An 18820-nucleotide genomic window follows, 5' to 3' on the forward strand; every position below is an offset into this window, starting at 1 on the left:
TGCACATTTTAAAAGCAAAGATTTTGCGAATTCATATACCCCATTCTAAAACACGTGGGCAAGATATCTATTCAGTGAAAATGTCAGAAGAATTCTTTTTAACATTAGCAAATATGTTTTTCCCAATATTAAAAAAAAAATAAAAATTGTTTGCAACCAACGAAAATAACTGGAAAAAAATGTATATGTCTGTTTCACGTGTGGTGTGCACAGATTGAATGCCCTAGCTTGGGCTCATCACTGGGTTGTGTTCTGTGAGCAGTGCTCCTGCCTGCATGGCCAAGGCCCCTGAGCAATTGAGGACAGATGGGCAAGGTGCAACAGCATCTGCTGAGGGACAAGCCCTACAGAAAGTTCATGTGCCTTTCATTTGCGTTGGGAGTATACATAAATCATTGCAAAGATGCTAGAGGAGTTCCTTAGCTTATTCCTCTTATGAGACAGATGACCAGACAAATGAAGGTTCAGAAAGAAATAAGACGGCTGCTCAGAAAGTATTGCCTCCAATTTATTATGTTGGTCCCCAACATCAGAAGCAGATGTTGGTGGTATGACAGTAGGGGTTGAACCGTCCTGACAATATTCCTTGACATTAATTGCACTTATTACAATTTAGTGCTATCTTATACCAAATCTCATTTTTACTTCAGTAAATTTACATGTTTTGCTACTTAAAACCATTGAAGTTTCATTTGTATTTTGGTGCTTTTTCTCATGTCTTGGCCATTTTGTGACCTACCTGGCCATTAGAAACTACACTCAGAATTTGAAGTGCTTCTTACAGGACTCCCACTTTCTGCACAAGACCCATCCGTTCTGCTCAAAGCGTGAAAACCTAACTCCAGCAGTGCACAATGCTTTTAGCTTCCGCTATGTTGTCTGTTTATGCAGAACTGCCTGTTACTGTCTGCACTGATCTCTTTTCATCTTAGTGCTATCAAAATGTGAGAAGGTGTAGAGAGTTCTTTTTATTACTCTGTGGCAAAATGTTAAGCTTGATTTTTAACACATTTTTTGCCTTTAACATTCACAGCACTTGCATTTTTCCACAATATCTTCTTTTGTACCAGTCCATCTGCCAAGCATATACTAATCCTCATCAAAACTATTGGGATATTTACCTTAGAACACTAGTTTTATGAACACTTTCCAAAATACTCAGTATAATCCATAGCAGAATAATATACCAAAGCACATCTCTTCAGTCTGTTGACATGAAATCAGATTGTCATTCAGTTTCACTGCACCAGTTTCCCATGGAAATGCTGCAAGGCTCAGTCAAGTTGTTCTTCAGGCCCCCTTCCACCTAACTGGAATTCTCAACCAGAATTTGGCAGGCATCAGATTTTCACCAGAACACGATCAACTTAGTTATTGGTTTCCTCTGAACTGGAATAGAACGTGGTGTGTACTCAACTGTGCATGTTCCAGCTTTGGGGTCAATTTCTGGAATTAAAATGCAAATTCAAGTAATCTGCAAGATGATTTAAGAGAGATGTAAAGCTGTTAGAGAGCATCTGAAGGAGGGCAACAAAGATGGTGAAGGGTCTAGAGGACAAGATGCATGAGGAGCAGCTGAGGTTCCATTGCTCTGTTGGTCCCAGAGCAGAGGAGCTCATAAGGAGTGGAGCACAGCGCTGAGCTCTGCTCTCTGTGACAGCATCAGGACCCGAGGCAACATGGAGCTGTCAGGGGAAGGTCTAAATTAGGTTGTGAGACACTGCTTCAGACTTCCTGGCTTCTTGCTGACCGGTGGACAAAATGAAGGTGGTGAGTAATGGCGTTTCATAATTCACCTCTCTGTGAAGGAGCTGCTTGCTGGAGAGCTTTCTTCTCCAAAAAATGGAAAAGGAAATAGAGTCCCTTGGTTGTAAAAGTGAGGCTCTGACATCCTGACTCCTGTTCCTTCTTGGGCTGCTCTCTCCTGATGTTTATTCTCCTTTGTTTGGCTAACAAAGGTGATAACTGGGCTCAAAACCCTGGGTACCTATTTATTTTATGATTGGTGCATTTAAGCACTGTCTTGCTCTATTAAAAGACAATAATGCACTTTCTTTCTTTTCCTTAACCTCATTATATTCTTGCCAAATCAACTCAGTTGTACTTATTTTGGTCTCCTGAGGATGCTCTCAGAAAGCATTTTCAGAATCTCAAGAACAGAGGCTGTGGAATAGCCTACTTTGAGGCAAAAATATAGCTTTCTAGAGATGTACTCTGTTTCTAGGTTTGGGGAGAACACATATTTTATTAGATTTCTGACATTTTCTGGCAGAAATATTTGTTAAATCTCTGGAGATAATCCAGACTTCTGAAGCTTTTTAATTCCCACATTCAATTAAGCCCAAAAATATTTTGCTTTATTTTCATGGGAAGTATTACTGGTGAGTCAGGCACAAATTTCATTCTGTTAAAGTTATGTAAGACCAGATATTCCTGAAGGCAGGCTTTGTAAAAGGTGCTGATTAAGGCTTTAGAATGCAGCCCTTATTTAGAGCTATTTACTTAACTGTGCTTTTGATGGCAAGTAGACCACCATGGCAATTTTACTTTAAAACTAAGTTTCTCCTCACCTATGCCAGGAAAGATCAAATGTTTCAAAATGCTTAAGGTGCATCTCACAGACGCAGGCAGTGTCAGGGAAGCACATAATGGTGCTTGCAGTAACGATCGTGGGGTGGTCTCAGTGTTTTCTACAAAAGGAACAGTACTTGGCAATGTGTCTGCATTGCTTTGCAGCTTGCCTTGCTGGTGTGGTACTCAAAGCAACATTCAAATTTGCGTTCAGCTGAATGCAGTTTTTGTAGACCAAGAATCCCTTTATTCCTGGCATTTTAACAGTCTTCAAAAATTAAATAACCCAACTTTTTTTTTTTTTTTTTTTTTTTCATTACAAATAATATATTCATGGAGTAGATGCGAAAACAAGGTCTAAAGCAGATCTCAGTCTGATATACAGAGAGAATGCATTGGGGCCTGCTATGAATAATCTAGGAAATAGGGGTAAAGTAAGGGGTGAAGATGTGAAAGAAGAGCAAACTTTCTTCTGAACTATTAATTCCAAAGGAGGTAATGCAGTTATTGTTGCATGGTAATACTACCAGATTTGTGTGTGTACATGACCATCTGTACCATGCAGGGGTACAGAAGACTTCTGATTGTAGTCTACTTATGGTAATCTGTAATGGAGTCCTTCTTCTTTCCTAATTCTGTGAGCATAAGATGCAACAGCACGCTTAGAGAAATTGCACTAGATAATACACTTATTAAAAAAAAAAAAAACAATTGAAAACTGTAATCAGTTTCTATAGAGTGAACCTTAAGTATTGGCATTTTATTGGCTGCTTATATCAATCTTTCAATTTGGGACAAATGCTTCAAAATCCTCAATGAAAACCTGGCGTTATTTACTTATTTATTTATTCTTTTAACCTCTGAGTTATTTATGTAATTTTTACCAAGGAAAAGTTGTTTAAAGTAACAGACCTCGTTTAAAGTTGATCATTACAGGAATTACTCTGATAGGCACCGTCTGGGATGAAGGACAGACTTATGCTAAATTTTGGAAGAGAGGTTTGTGCAGGTGCTGATAATTTGCTAATTCTGCTGCTGAATTTCCTGCTGCTTCCACAAGGAAATAGGTCTTTTCTTCACTGGCCTCAGTTCATTACACTACCCTACACTGCTCTTTCATTACACTTCTTCATGAAAACATTGTGGTAGGTCTTTGATTTCCTTGTGGCTTTTTTTTCTTGTTTTACTCTGCATTTGTTATAGGTAACGACAAAAATAAAGATGTGCCTGTTTAACTGAAATTTACAATCAGAGAAGAGAAAGCTTGTTCCCAAAAACAACTTCAATGGGAGAAATATCTTAAACACTGTGTAAGACCTTTGGTTTTGTTGCATTGTTGGTTTGCTTCTCTAGGTGAAGGTGGTGTCCTTTGGGACTGCAAAAGATTTCCATACTGATGGGAATATCAAATGCAAACCCAAACATAAAACTTACGAATAGTAAAACAGTAACTGCTAGAACTTCTTTTAGAACAGAACTTCTTTCCCAGCACAATCCTCGTGGGATCAATTTTAACTCTAGCTGCTACATTTAGTAATGACCTGGAAGCATATATAAAATCCTTAAGGCAGCAGTATGTGGAGCCCTGAATTGAGCACAAGCCAGCTAGAAGCATTTCAGTGAAGAAGCTGGAGACTTTTCTGAAGAAGCAGTTTCTCAAGGATGCTGCCGGGTCTGTTTTCAGTGCAGCAGAAATTGGGAGCTATCAACCTGTTAGCGGGCAGATTAGTGGGACTGTAACCAAGTGATCTTTGAGGTCCCTTCAAAACCAAGCTATTCTTTTTCCTTCATTGTCATTGAGAAGAGAAAGGATGTCATGAGTTGATGAGATCATTGCTTTAACAGCAGCCGTTTATGTCAGAGTGTTCTCTGAAGGTAAACACAATGATCACTTCTGAAGTTAAAATCATAATTCAGCCTGGCTCTTCCCTTAACCCTTTTCTGACTGATGTGGTTTGGTTCAACTGATCTGTTTAAATGGTGAAGCATGCAACTGCCTATTTCTTTAAGAATGCCTTTTGTTCTTGTTACAGCTTGATCTAAGATTCATTTTTTGATTCAATATCAAATGCAAAGGAAACCAAAATCAAAAAAGCAAAATCTGTATCAGGCTGGCTGGGAATGTACAGGAAGAAAAAGCTATGAAAACATTATTCTTTCTGTTGCATTTGAATAATGCAAAGGTGCCAAAAAGTTATTTTGCAAGTGACAGAAATAATGGCTCATCAAGAAGAAAAATCACGGCAGCCAGTTTTGATGTTGGAAATAGTGCTGCTTTATATGTGGAATGCTTTACACAAGTCTTGCTAAGGAATAGTCAGGCTGAGACTTTTCACATTAAAGCATCCATTAATACCTGTTTTCTTATTAAATTCTTATTAGGATTCTTATTAGGAGCTGGTTATACTTGAATTTTGAGATAAATGAATGATTGGAAAGCGTTACTATCAGCAAACTCAAGAACAAAGTGGATAAGATCCAGGTGTCTGCTTGATAGAAGCACTGGAATACATTTTTCTTGTTGGGGAAGAGGATTCTTCACTGAAAACTGTTATGCAAGGATTTAGGGTTTTTTATGTAATTGTAAATTAAACTAATTTTTTTAACTATTTGTGTGTGTCTTATTGAAGAACATACAGCTGATCCTACCAATTCCTTTCCCTTTCATTAGCTGTGCGTCAAGACTGAAGCTTATTTCTTGCCTTGTCTACCTTAGGAAACAAAAATCTGATGAACTTACAATATATGCAGTGTACTTAAATATTTGTATTCCTCTGTCACAGTGCCTGTAAATTCAAAACAAAAAAGGGTAAAATAATAGCATTAAATGGAAACAGTCTTCAAAAGCATGACTGGCAATATCATTAAATCTCATTACATAATGAACACCTTCATAAGTCAATTTAATATGTGGGATGACAATGAAAAATGCCATCACAGTCTGTTATGCTTGTTCAGGAGGCATTTACTGGCTAGTCTAGGAGTTTTAGTCATTTACTCATGGCTGTGTTTGGACATTTGAAAGAAATAATGTTGACCTGCTCATTTCATAATGGAAAAGGCAATCTGAAAACACAGCTTAGAAAATTGGAGTTCATAAGCTTGCTCAGATGTAAATCACCTAGGTGAAACTGGATATCCTCAGTATTTGCTGAGGTACTGCAAACAGATGAGAACTAGTGTTTGCTGCTACTAATGTAAATTATTCTTTCTTTGTTATTATATCTTTTGGTTATGATTTCCCAGAGTTTAATAGAGAAGTGATCATGTATTAGGTTTGCTTTTGGAGGTTGCAGCTGCCAATCAGAGTAAGTGTGTTCATTAGCAGTAAGTACCTATGACACCTAAATGTTATTGTGCTCTTCCAAATGGAGCTGATTTATTCTTCCTCTGTAGAAATATGAAGAATCATAAATGTCATGAAAACTATTGCGTTTTTTTCTTTGTATTGTATTTTACTAGACAGTCTAATAATGATGACATTGACATTTGTAATTCCAACTTCTCATTGTGCTTCTTGAACGACGCTTCATTTGAATTAGTTATGTGTTGCATTTGAAGTTGTTTTTGTTTTTTACAACTCAGAAAGTCCTTTTATCGAGAAATGCTTTTGATTATGTGAGCCGTTGGTGAGATCTGTGTGTTGTTGACATTGATTGTGGACATCATCATAGACTCTGTAAAGCTATAGATTTGACTTTGTAATTACTCCTGCTTCGAGCTAAGATTTATGCTGGATTTAATGAGCAATAGTTCTTAGGTTATTCTTTTTTACATTAGCACCGATCAAGTCTTCCTGAGTGTGCTTCTAGTATTAGGTTAACAGTGCATATGGGCTTCCTATAAAACTTCCCTCAGATACAATTCAGAGTTCCTTAAATGTAAAATGACTTTTTCCCTGCTCTTAATAGAAGTTATTTACTGCATTTCACAGAATGCGACATAGGAGAATCTTCCACTTCTTTGTTTCTACTGGCCAAAACCTGGAGGCACCTGACAGCTGGTTTTGTTTGAAATTTTTCTAGATTGGCAGAAAGTTGAGTGTGCATTAAATTGTGCATGCTGATTTAATCATCAGGAAAGCTCCTCACGCTGAAGCTCCATCCTTCCTGCCTGCCCTGCCAGGGAGCCGTGAGTTGTAGTACAGCTGGCTATCCTGGCTTTGAGCCACGGAGGGATTTGCTTACATAGCAGGAATCCCCTGTTTTCCCTCAGGAAAGTGGGCAAAAGTACTAAAATAAAAGGCAGGATTTGATCAAATCGTAAACTTTAAGCACCCTTTTCTCCTAGGTGAGAGATTTCTTTAGTCATCCTGTGCTCGTGTCCATGCTCATGCTAAGTGCCAGAGAAATATTCTGCAGGGAAGGATGAATTAGATGCAGTTTAAACAGAAAAAACGTACTGTTTTTCAAGTCATGATCTTGCCTGTCTGATAGCAATCTTAATCCTTTGTTTCAACAATCTTGCTGCTGTGCTAATATTGCTACAGTACGCACAACAGACATTTTCACCACGTTCCAAAACTTTTGTGCTGGTCATTAGGATTTCCTTCATTGAAATCCCACGTCTCCCATAAATTTGACAGGCAGTTTCTTGTCCTTTATAGCAGCTCCAAATATCCCTGACACGGCAATTATTGTTGTAATGTCGCAGTGGGAAAGGTCCAGGTTTGAGAAAACACCCCAGATAGAAGGAGAGGAAGGAAGAGGAGTAATTGCAGTAAATCAGTTCAGTGACCTTCTTTACGATGTCAACCACAAGCTGTTGGAATGTCAGAGATGAGCAAGCATTGGTTTGCAACAGCAAATGCCACCAAAGCTCACCAGTTGTGGAACTGGACTGGGACACTCCAGCAGAGAATGGATTAACATATTAAATTTGCATTGTGAAGGCAGATCATGCAGCTGTGTGTAAATGTGCCACGAGATTATTCTGTTGTGACTCCTGCACAAGCAGAAGCTCCTTTATGTTAAGGAATCTGTATTAAAAGGCACAGAGTAAGAGATCTGTATTAAAAGGCACACATACAGTAAGAGGTGCTTACTGTAGTAATTTCCATTTAAATTGAGGCAGTCTTATAAAATAATTGTACTTTTTAAAATATACAGATCACTTAAATTGTTAAAATTGAATGACAGTGTGTATTATTTGCATTACGTTATATTATTTTTGCAGTAAAATGGTTCATCTTTTTACATACAGTGATTTCAATAAGGATGGAAGCTTTTTTTTTTTTTTTTTTGCCAGCAGTTCTAATGATGCAGTAGGATCTATGATTACTGATCATATATGACTGCTCAAGAAACTGAGCGTTAAAGCTATCCAGCATAATTACCAAATCCATCTCTTCCTATATTATTCTGGAGCACCCATTCCTCTAGCTGGCATAGCTTTGGTCTCATAAACCTGTCTGGGCAGCATGGCAGATGCTGCCTGGTCAGCTGTGTTTGAGCAGAACAAAATTGGGGCCATAGCCCAGTGCCCCTCCATGTGCTGCTGGCACAGAGCCTTCATTTCAGAAGCATTAAGAAGCAGAGTCCTGTCTACTCATAATTACTGAATGACCTGTGGTACCTTTGGAGGCAGCAGGAGTTTACCTCTGTCTGCTTTAACCTCAAATTAGCACTGAATTGAGCAAAGCATGGTGTGTGAGCTTGGGAAAGTCATGAAATGAAAGACCTTTTCAACCCTTAGCCATTGTAGGTAAATATCAGAATCAAAGGCCTTTCATCATGGAGTCCTATGCTGAGTTTCAGAGAAGAGCTGTACAACTTTCTTCAAGCTGCACGGATTTTTTTGAGGAAGATGCCTCAGAAATTCATGGCACTCCAAGCAGCAGAGATTTTTCTATTTCCCATTTCTTTCCAGCGCAATTGGAGAGGGTAAAGTACAACATCAGGAGATAAAGATTTAGAAGAATTTGCTGCAGTGTAAATTACGCTGCAATTGCAACAGAGAAATAGTGTAGTAAAATGGACTCTCCCCACTAATCTTTTGAGAATTCTTGGTGTTTACAGCAATCACAGATCTGTTGGCCCCACGCAGACAGAAGGCCTCAGTGCTCTCTGTAGGCAAGCCGTAAGGAAATCCATCGCAGAGGTGAAATGTACATTCAAACTCAGCATTTGAGAAAGTGCTTGACTTTTGTCGTGCCCTCTGAAAATACATAGGGCAGTTTTTTGAAAACACTGAGAATCAGTTTCACAACATCCAAACGTTAATGCTGAATTAAACAAGTCTGACATCTATTCAAAACGAATGTTTTAAGAGGACCCAATGCCTTGGCCCACGTGTTACTTGTAACATGCATTGTGAGATTTAATATCCAGACAAAAAATATGTGCCACTAATAAGTGGTGGGATATTATTTTCCTATTCCAATCATTTCCTGGCTGTTTTTCAAAGCTTTGCCACGTTGCTTTTAATAGTTAAGTGAAGCACAGCGAGATGTCATTTTGAGACAAAGTAACTCATTTTTGACACAGAAAACTCAATTCTGAGCGTTCATTGAGGCGTTCTCTTCCAGTGTCCATATTTCCATGGGAAGAGCAAGGTCTCCAAGAAGCTCCTTCCCTGTAGCGAGCAGTTTCTTTCAGTGCTTCCAAAAAGAGAAACAAGATATTGAACTTTCAGTAGCAAGAAAAAAAATAAGGGCAATGCAGATAGTAAAGCAAGTTACTGTCTTTAATGACTCTTGCTTTCATGTGAAATATCTACTGTGCAGTGAGTACGTGTATTTTAATTGCTATTAAAAGTTTCATGTTTACATTTCCATAGTTTTGTGTAATTAAAGTAATATGAGGCATTTTCATAATGCTTGAGATAATAAAAAATAACGTTCCTGTAGTGTATTAAAGTCTAAATCTTACGTTGTAAGAGTGATAATGTCAACAAAGATGATAATGCATCTTATCAGTGTGTGTCGATGAACGATTCTGTAGTGGGTTGACGACAGGGGAAGTTCTGAGCACTGTGAGTTGGTCAGGGGCAGACTCTGAGCACCTGGGAAAGAGTCTTTCAAGTAGATTGACCATAAATCGTATCTTTTATTCCCCTTATTTCTTGTCAGTGAAGCATCATCGGTTCTACTTGCCTAGACAAGTGTACTTGGATTATTTGCTGTCCCCCTGTGAATCCATAGAAAAAGTAGAAATTTAAGAAATTATTGTGTTATTGCAATTTAGTCTTAATGAGCATTACAATTAACATAAAGGGAAACTTTTAACATAAAGGGAAGCAACAGAAAGGGATTTAGTGAGTGAACATGCCCAGATGTTTGAATGACTGGTAACAATCTTAATACCCAATGCTGCAAGCATCTAGGATCTAGGAAGAATCTAGGACAATTTCTTGTTTCCAGGCACACAGTACAAGCAGCTATTGTGTTGTTTGTTCTGTCACCAACAAGGACATACAGCAGAGAACTTGCTAACCATTACAACATGGAGTTGTAATGTTAACATGGGGCAAACTCAGAAAAAGAGAGTGAGATTTCCATTCTCTTCCACTAGTTTGTTACCTGTTCCGTTGTTCTTTTGTTATGCTTTTTCTTTGAGGATTTTCATTTTCTGCATTCTGTTTGGTAAATGATTGTAATGAAGTTGACACTAGAGTACTGCACTAATATGTACCACAGAGTTACATCAAGCATATTGTGAATTTGATTGTTTTTATTGATAGAAGGGTGGGTAAGGAATTGCTAGATTCTGTACACAGCCTGGAGTTCTTCAGAATTAAATACTTAAGGCATTTTGATTTAGTTGGAGAGTTGCTTATTAATTGGATGAAACCTTGAATTTTCATAATGAATTAGTAGTCTTTCTTTGTTACGGTGTAATACAACAGAGCTTTGTGCTTTTTCTTTTCACTTCTTCAGGTATGAATACAAGCAAGAGTGAGACGGTGAAGGAGCACCCATTGAAACCCTCTAGAAGATCTATGCCATGCTTAGCACAGAGCCAAACGCATCCTCAGAGTCTGAGCAAGCATTCTTCGTTTCTGCAGCCAAATCGTGTACAGCCTCAGCCTCTGAGTGCAGGGACATCTACAGCTACCGTTGATGTAGTGTCAGAACGAGGTAAGAGGCTGTTGTCTCTCAGCATCTTGTTCCACATTGGCAATGGAAGGGATCATTGTTCAGTGTCCTGTGGTATCTTGGGCTGATCTGCTGGAAAGGAGCCAGGAGAGTGCCCTTCTGGTGGTGTCCAGGGGTACATTACAAAGAGTGTGGTCAGCAGGTTAAGGGAGGTGATCCTTGCCCTGAAGTCTGGCTTGATGAGGCTGCGTCTGGAGCGCTGTGTCCAATTCTGGGCTCCCCAGTTCAAGAAAAACAAAGAACTGCTGGAGAGACTAGCCAAGAGCCAAAGAGATGATTATGGGCCTGGAGCATCTCCCTTATGAGGGCAGGTTGAGAGACATGGGACTGTTCAGCCTGAAAAAGAGAAGTCTGAGAGAAGATCATATCAATGCTTGTAAATATCTAATGGAGAGAGGAATCAAATGTTTGGGTAGCAGGCACACAGGACACCTATGGTGCCCAGCAATAGGACAAGGAGAAGTGGGCACAAACTGAAACATGGGAAGTTTTGTATGAATATGAGGAAAAGTTTCTTGACTTTGAGGGTGACAGAGCACTGGAACAGGTTACCTAGAGACACAGTGGAATGTCCTTCTCTGGAGACATTCAAAACCTGCCTGGATGCTTTCCTGTTTAGCCTGAGTAGGGAGCCTGCGCTAGCTGGCTCAGTGGGCTCAATGATCTCTAAAAGTCCCTTCCAACCCCTGTGATTTTGTGATTTTAGATATACTTTTTAAGTATCTTCCATTAAATTACAAGGACATTTGATAATCTTCACTTTGTTTAGATATCTTATAGCTGGTTAAAGAGATAGTGATAGAGTTGCCCACAATCTCCAGAAGAACCTTGCTGCTGAATTCTTGAGCGCAATCTCTGTAGTGCTTAAAGTGAGTCTTAAATGCGTTTTTGTTTTATTTTTCTGAATTACAAGCTTATATTTGCTCACTGAAAACAAGACAAGGAAGTTCTGACATATGCTGCAAAACAGCATGAGAGTTTCATTAATCTCTCCTAGGGGAGAGAGTTAAAAATAAATACTGGGCTTTCTGTACTAGATGTCAGTATGTACATGTGGGAGCAAACTGGTTCATTGACTGTCACACATCGAGGGAGAGTGGTATGAGGGAAATGAAAGAAAAGGCAGAAAATCCCTATGAATTTTGCTTCATGTTGAACGCAGGAATTGCTTTTGTTTTAGGATTTATGTTCAAATAAACATGAATTAACAGACAGACTACTCCAGCTGGAGATCCCTGCCACTGTATGTGTACCCTATTGCTAACTATTGCCAGACACTATTGACAGCTCTGTGTGAAGCTGCAGTGAGTAAATTAACACAGTTTTTTTCTGCTACTAAATTTTGAGAAATTCTTCCTTAATTATAGGCAGCAAATGTTGCTGTGATGTTACTCTACCAAGGGAAACTTCTCTTAGGAAGAAAGTCCTTTTTTTCTGCCAGTGGAAAATACTCATTAAAATTGCAGCATGGATTTTTGACAGCTTTAAAAGAGTGTGTTACGTGTGTATGCTGATATGACTGTTGTATTTCTTCCAGCTAAAGTGATGGAGACTTTGGAAAACAACTTGCTCAAGCTGTCTAGTACAGAATACAGTGATCCATTTTTAGGTAAGTTTACGTCTGAACTGAAATAATAGCAAATAGCTGATGTTTCGGTTACACTTGCGGCATTTAAGTGTGGAAAGGCTGTACTTATCCTGAAGTGCCAGGTGGGTTGTTTGGTTTTTTTTTGAAATAGGAGACAAAATATGACTAAAGAAATATGTGCTGTCTTATGTACTTTAAGGGAGACATTTCAGAAAGTTTCCTAATGCTTTATCACTTTGTGAGCTAACAATACATAAGGACAGTAGAGAAGTATTTGTTTTTGCAGAGTTGATGTAACCCTTTTCTGTAACAGTAGTTCATAATACAATTGCTTTGAAATGCTTTTCTGAACCCCTCTTGCAATTGTTATATATATAAACAATTATGTTTTGTTCAGTATTGCCATGTGTGCGTTTCTGTTGCTTTTGCTTTATCCACAAAGTATTCCAGTGGGATTCAAAAAATAATAATAACAGAAAAAGCTGTAATTGGGGTATATTTGTACATGAATTTATGCTATTTTGATACTTCATGCCAATGAAAGTAGAAAAGAAGTCTCAAAATAAACCCTTCCTTACAAGTGCAGAGCGAGTCTGTATACACGCACAGAAGGAATAATTTGCAGGTTCCAAAATTAATTTTGAAATTCTTTTGTTGATTCTTGTGACCCATTTGAAATACATAAAGGTTTCTCTGTACCATGCATAACTACTGTGAAAGCTCATTTTGCTTACAGTCAACACAGCACCAAACTAAAAATGCTTGCTTCACGCTGAAGGAAAGAGATTTGCTTTTTTTTTCCTTCTATTTTTTCCTTCTCTCACGTTTTTCTATCGATTTTACTTGCTCCCTGAGATATATGATAGAGAAAAAGCTCTTCAGGGTTTCCTGAAGAGGTGGCTGTTGGAAATGTGAGGGAAATTGATACTTCCTCTGAACCAAAATAAAAATGTTCCAAAATCATAATGGAGTGTAAAAACTTGGCATAAAGATGGTATAAAAATACCATGCATCTCAGTGAGGGTCCAGCTGAAACACTACTGTCTCCCAGTGCCATTGGTTTTGTTGGTCGGGCAGGCAGTTTCTTTTTCCTGTTCTTTTTTTCCCAATTTATTTAAACTAGTTTATTTCAAGTGATATTATTGCATCCCTATGTATGGCAACAGTAATTGTTTCTCTGGGTAAATGATGGACTATTTTTCATTCATCTAACTTAGTTTTCTCCTGGAATGAAACACAGAGGACTCAGAGATTGAGGAAAAGATGGATTGAGTCTCATCTGTTCAAAATTATATTAAGTTTTTAGTGGATGTTCTCCTTTTCTGACTACAACTATAGACTTTGAAGGGACAGAAAACATTATTTAAATAGTAGCCTTTTCTAACTTAGTTTATTTATTTGCTTGTGTCAATTGAGATGTTGCCAGTCAGGGCTGGAACGGGCTGCACAGAGAGGAGGTGGAGTCACCGTCCCTGGAAGTGTTCAACATTTAGATGTTGTACTGAGGGACGTTGTTCAGTGGAAATATTGGTTATAGGTGGATGGCTGATGGTCTTGGAGGTCTTTTCCAACTTTGGAGGTTCTATGATAATATCAGCATTATTAGTGAAGCTCAGCAAGATAAATCTGAGGCAAAACCCACCAACCAAACAAAAACGAAGACGGAAAAAGGAGGAGTATTGCTGCTTGAACTTTGATTGTGAATATTGTGAAAATGAGAATGCCACAGCTCTGCCCTGTGATTTAGCTGGTGCTTTGGCATTTTGATGGAGTCTGCAAAGTAGGCTGATTAATGGGTATCATTGTCTTAGGAAATCTTTTCAAACTACTCTCCTGAGGACATGAAAGAATGCTGAATTAAGTGAATGTGGTGAATTTCTAATTAGGCTCTATCGTGGAAACAGACCAAATGGCTTTCTCTTCTTTCGGAATCATAACTGTCCATAATTTCTTTCTTCTTCTACTAAGAAGTGGATAAGTAGACAGCAGATAAAAGATTTGAGTTCACCAAAACCATTCTCCTTTATTTCAGCTGACTGTAGATAAGCCGTAAACATGCTGGGTTTCTTTAGTCAATAATGATGGATTTGCAAAGGAGGCAAGTTACAACACCTTTGTTACAGCTAACAGACAAAAGCAGTCAAGGACATGATGAATTTTCACTTTGTCCTCTGTCAGTTTTAGGCCATCAGTTTGAGTTTGACGGGTCAGTAAATACAAGAAAAGAAGGCGCTGAGCTCCTGTAACATATAGTGTGAATTTCTATGCTTACCACAGCTATTGATAATAAACCATTTATTTGCCTTCAAAGACCATCATGTGGAAAAAGAAACTGAACTTTCTCACTTAACAACTTTGGCTGTCAGTCTTCTCTAGCAAGAATCCATATGTAAACAGTTTTGATGAATATGCAGTGTTTATTTGTACTAGAATTTTACCTTTATGAATAGTTATGAAAAATCCTCTTCAGTAACCTCTTAAAATTGTAGGAGGTGGTTATTACATACCTTTTTGGAGTTGTGAGCATGCTTTGTCTATCAGTTGACTGAGTTTAAGTGAAGTTAGAAGTTCATAGTTGAACTGAAAATGAACTGCTCTTGAGTTGAGCTGAAAGGAAGTGGTATGGTTTGCAGGAGAATTTGTTACACTTAATTCAGTAAAAAAACCCTTTTTTTTTTTTTTAGAGCAGCCCTTGTTTCTTGCCATACATGAGATATAATCTCTCCTGCAATTCATGGTAAAGATGAAAAAAAATAACTGTAAGATGCAAATAGTCACAAAAATTTGAAATAATCGTCCACTGAGGTCTTTTGTCAAATCAACCTTTGGGTTTAGTATCAGGAATAGGAGGGCAGCAGAAATATTTGGATAGATATGCAGCCTGTTTTTCCATCCACTCCGTCCTTTCAAAATTTCTGTCATTAGCGTTGCCAGGTTTGAGTTCCTTTATGCCAGACATTATAAGCCACATCCACAAAGGGATTTTTTATAACAGAATAGATTAATGCCTTTAAAAATCACATATAGCTAAAGTATCAAGATTTTCAGAAGTCAGGCCATATCAGAAGACCAGGTGAAAAACCTGCAAGCTGCCCAGTCAGCTTGTTAACTGGAAAATTCAATTTGCTCATTCTAACAGAAATATGTACATGTAAATAGCTTTCTAAACAGTGCTGGTGGATACAGAACAATAGCAAGCTGAAATGTCTCATTTCAAATAAGATGTCAAAAATGAATAATGGATAATAAAATCAATAGAAATTGGCTTTTGGGGTTTAGATATAAAAAATGTTTAGTTTTTCTCTTATTTGGAAATTTGTCAGCTGCCTCATTAGCAAATAAAATAACACTTTCTAATTCATTTATTCTTTTCTCACCCTTTGAGTTTTTTTTTTATCTCTGAATTAGGTCAATTATGAATGCTTTATACATAGTAATGCAAAGATTGCAAAGAGTCTGACTCACAAAAGCTAAACTTAATTTCTGCTTCAACAGAAATGAGAGGTTTCCACTGTGCTGTTTAGAATACATTTTTCAGAAATTTGTTTGATTTTCAGCCAGTGTTTGTGTGAGAAAGGGTGATCACATCTATTCTGACTGTGTTGAGACATGAGGACAATTTATAATATACTCTGTGTACTCCTGTGTGCCCCTGGACTCCATCAGAAGAGGGGTGGACAGCAAGGGCAGGGAGGTGATTGTCCTTCTCTACTCTGCCCTCTTGAGGCCCCATCTGGAGTACCTGTGTCCAGGTCTGGAGCCCCCAATACAGGAAAGATGTTAAGTTCAAGGAGGAAAGTTTTGGACTGGATGTCAGGAAGAAGTTCTTTACAGAGAGGGTGGTGAGGCGCTGGCCGAGAGGTAGTGTATGCTCCGTCCCTGAAAGTATTCAAGACCAGGTTGCCCAGAGCTCCATCAGACCTTTTCTTGAATTCAAGTTTCTTTTGGTATTCAAGACCAGGCTGGATGGAGCCTTGTGCCAGATCTGGAGGTTGGAGGCCCGGTCTGTGAGAGGGAAGTTAGAACTCGGTGACTCTTGGCGTCCCTCCCAACCCCAGCCATTCTGTGATTCTATGTCTGAGAGCACTGTCCATTTCTCAGCCTAGATCCAGTTCATGCCTGGGGAGACAGCAGCATGAATGATGCAGTTCTGTGATCTGTAAGAACCGTAGGGTTTTTCTGAGTTGGGAGTAATCCTTAGAGGTCATCTGGCCCAACTCCCCTGCAGTGAATAGGGACGCGTACGGCTCCATCAGGTGCTCAGAGCCCCATCCAGCCTGACCTTGAACGTCTCCAAGGACGGAGCATCCACTACCTCTCTGGGCAATACATTTCAGTACCTCCCCACCTCTTCCTTATGTCCCATTTGTATCTCCCCACTTTTGGTTTGAAGCCATCTCTCCTTGGCCTATCACCACAGACTCTTCTAAAGAGTCTGTCCCCTCATTTTTTGTAAACCCCCTTTGAATATTGAAAGGCTGCTTTCAGCACTCTCTGGAGTCTTCTCTGCTCTCAGCGCTCACTGAGAATGTATTTCGGAATGTGGTGCTCACTGAACTAAGTGAAAGAGTTCATCTTCTGAAAAAATAATAATGAGATTCAAAATCTAAGTATTTTTGGCATTTAATCTGCCTGTATAAATTCTGCATACCATTTTACCTCCTCCAGAGACCATAAAAACCTGCTGACTGCCTTTGTGAAAATGATGTATATTCTGTTTAATGGTTACACCTGTGTGAGAAACTGTACACTAAGAAAAGCCTGCACTTACCAGCTGTGCTCCTTTTGGTTTGTAAGTATAGGTATACAGGTGAAAAATTTTCTACAGCATGTACACCATATAGCATTCCAGTTACCAGAACTTCAGTGCACCATCATGACTTTTCAAACATCATTGAGAGTGGCTTGGTGACTGTTAGCTAATTCCCTCAAAAGTTAAAAAAAACAACAACCAAAGAAAAGAAAAACACCTGAAGTTCTACAGCAATATGAACTGGACTTGCTTTTTTTTTCTCTAGTGGCTCCTTGCCTGCACTCTCCTCCTCCCCACAGAAGGTAGGTTAGTTTGTGATGGGCGCCAGAGTCCATCCAAGAGCTACAAGAGCAGCTTTAGCTGACATTTGTTCTTGGCAGTAACCATCCGGTTGGTTGTCATAGGCCAGGGAAGGTATGATGGGAAACAGAAAAATAAAATAAAATTTAGTAAACAGTAGCATTCCCACAGCACAGAGTGAAGAGCTTGAGGTGGACAAGGTTTTCTCATCATGTTTCGTGAAGCTGCAGCTAAATAAGGGCTCTTTGTGTTTGAATTTAAAGATGGATATTTATAATGCAAGCCAAATAGAGTCTTAGTCCATTTCACTGCTTTCTGGGGGATGTTGCATTAAAAACACCTCTGGGCAGTACATCTCCAGTCACAGCATTGGGGTTATTATCTTGATTTGGCTTGTGGCAATTCCAGATGGCAATTGAAATGAAAACAAAACAAACAAACAAAGGTTGTGGAAGAATAGATGGCAGAAAATAGTGTTACTTCATAGAACAGAGTTATATAAAAATTGTGGAAGTTTTAAAGCTGCAGTTCTTCAAGAAAGGCTGAAGAAGTTAAATGACTGCATTTGTACAGAATGTGGCTAGAAGCCATCATATTTCAAGTAATTTAGGTTGTATAATTTCATCCTTAGGGGAATGTCATTTTGATTTAAAGGGAAAATTCTAGAAGAGAAACTTCATCTTTCTTTTTCTCAATGCAAGTGGTGGATACCTTATCACAAAAAAGAGCCTGTTCATAGGGGAATGCCATTGACAGCACTGACGATTCTTTTTTAACCTAAAGTTTCATCTCATTTTAATTGAGGTCATTTTCTAAAACTTTCCATCTGACATCTGCTGTCTATGATGTTTTTTCATACAGATATAACAAACTGCTATGATAGAATGCTAGGTGTTAATCATCATTCTTCCCATTTTTGCTATATTTGATACTGTTGTCTTGTGAGATAGTGGTTTTGGTGCATAAAATGTCATGTTTAAATGTACAGTAATAAGTATTATTATGTAAGTTTTATATTATTTTTAACTGTAGGTTTCCTTATTTGTTGTTGAGGGGTGTGGAAAGGTTGTGGCTAAAACCTTTTTGGTATATATTTCATATAAGATAGCATATATCTAAATGGAAGGTAATTCTTTTTTTCCAGAAAATGGGTAGTACACTTTACAAGCTGTGTTCTTGACAACACATAAACAACAATAAGGAGAAACTCATGTCATAACTGAATTATTTAAATAAAACTTTTGCCCAATTTGGGGGGAATGTGAGATGTACTCAAAGTGTTTAATCCTGTCAAAACTTAGCTCACAAATGCAGACTTTTTTGTATGAGCGAAGCATTTCTTTCAACGCTGATAGCCTATCTGACTATAAGAGGCTGAGTTTCATTTTCCTTCCCTTTATTTTACTGGATTCTCTTCTAAGCTCTTGATCTTTAGAAATATAAGAGCTGGTGACATCTGGGAGTAAGTCAGGTCAGTTCATTTACTTAAGAATCCTGTTTCCTACCTTGTATA

At 38.4% G+C, this 18820-nt stretch overlaps 1 protein-coding gene across 2 annotated transcripts in view; it reads left to right on the plus strand.

Annotated features, from left to right (window-relative positions):
- The window catches only part of ANO3 (anoctamin 3), a gene marked incomplete at both ends in the record, with an annotated part of 160018 nt that overhangs the window by 80047 nt on the left and 61151 nt on the right, over positions 1-18820 (plus strand). For both annotated transcript variants that reach the window (XM_079537349.1, XM_079537350.1), the window contains 2 exons: positions 10448-10648; positions 12204-12275. In XM_079537349.1, the coding sequence (XP_079393475.1) occupies positions 10448-10648; positions 12204-12275 (273 nt within the window). The remainder of the gene's footprint in view (positions 1-10447; positions 10649-12203; positions 12276-18820) is intronic.

This window comes from Tetrao urogallus (genome assembly GCF_951394365.1).
Source record: "Tetrao urogallus genome assembly, chromosome: 6".
Lineage (NCBI taxonomy): Eukaryota > Metazoa > Chordata > Aves > Galliformes > Phasianidae > Tetrao > Tetrao urogallus.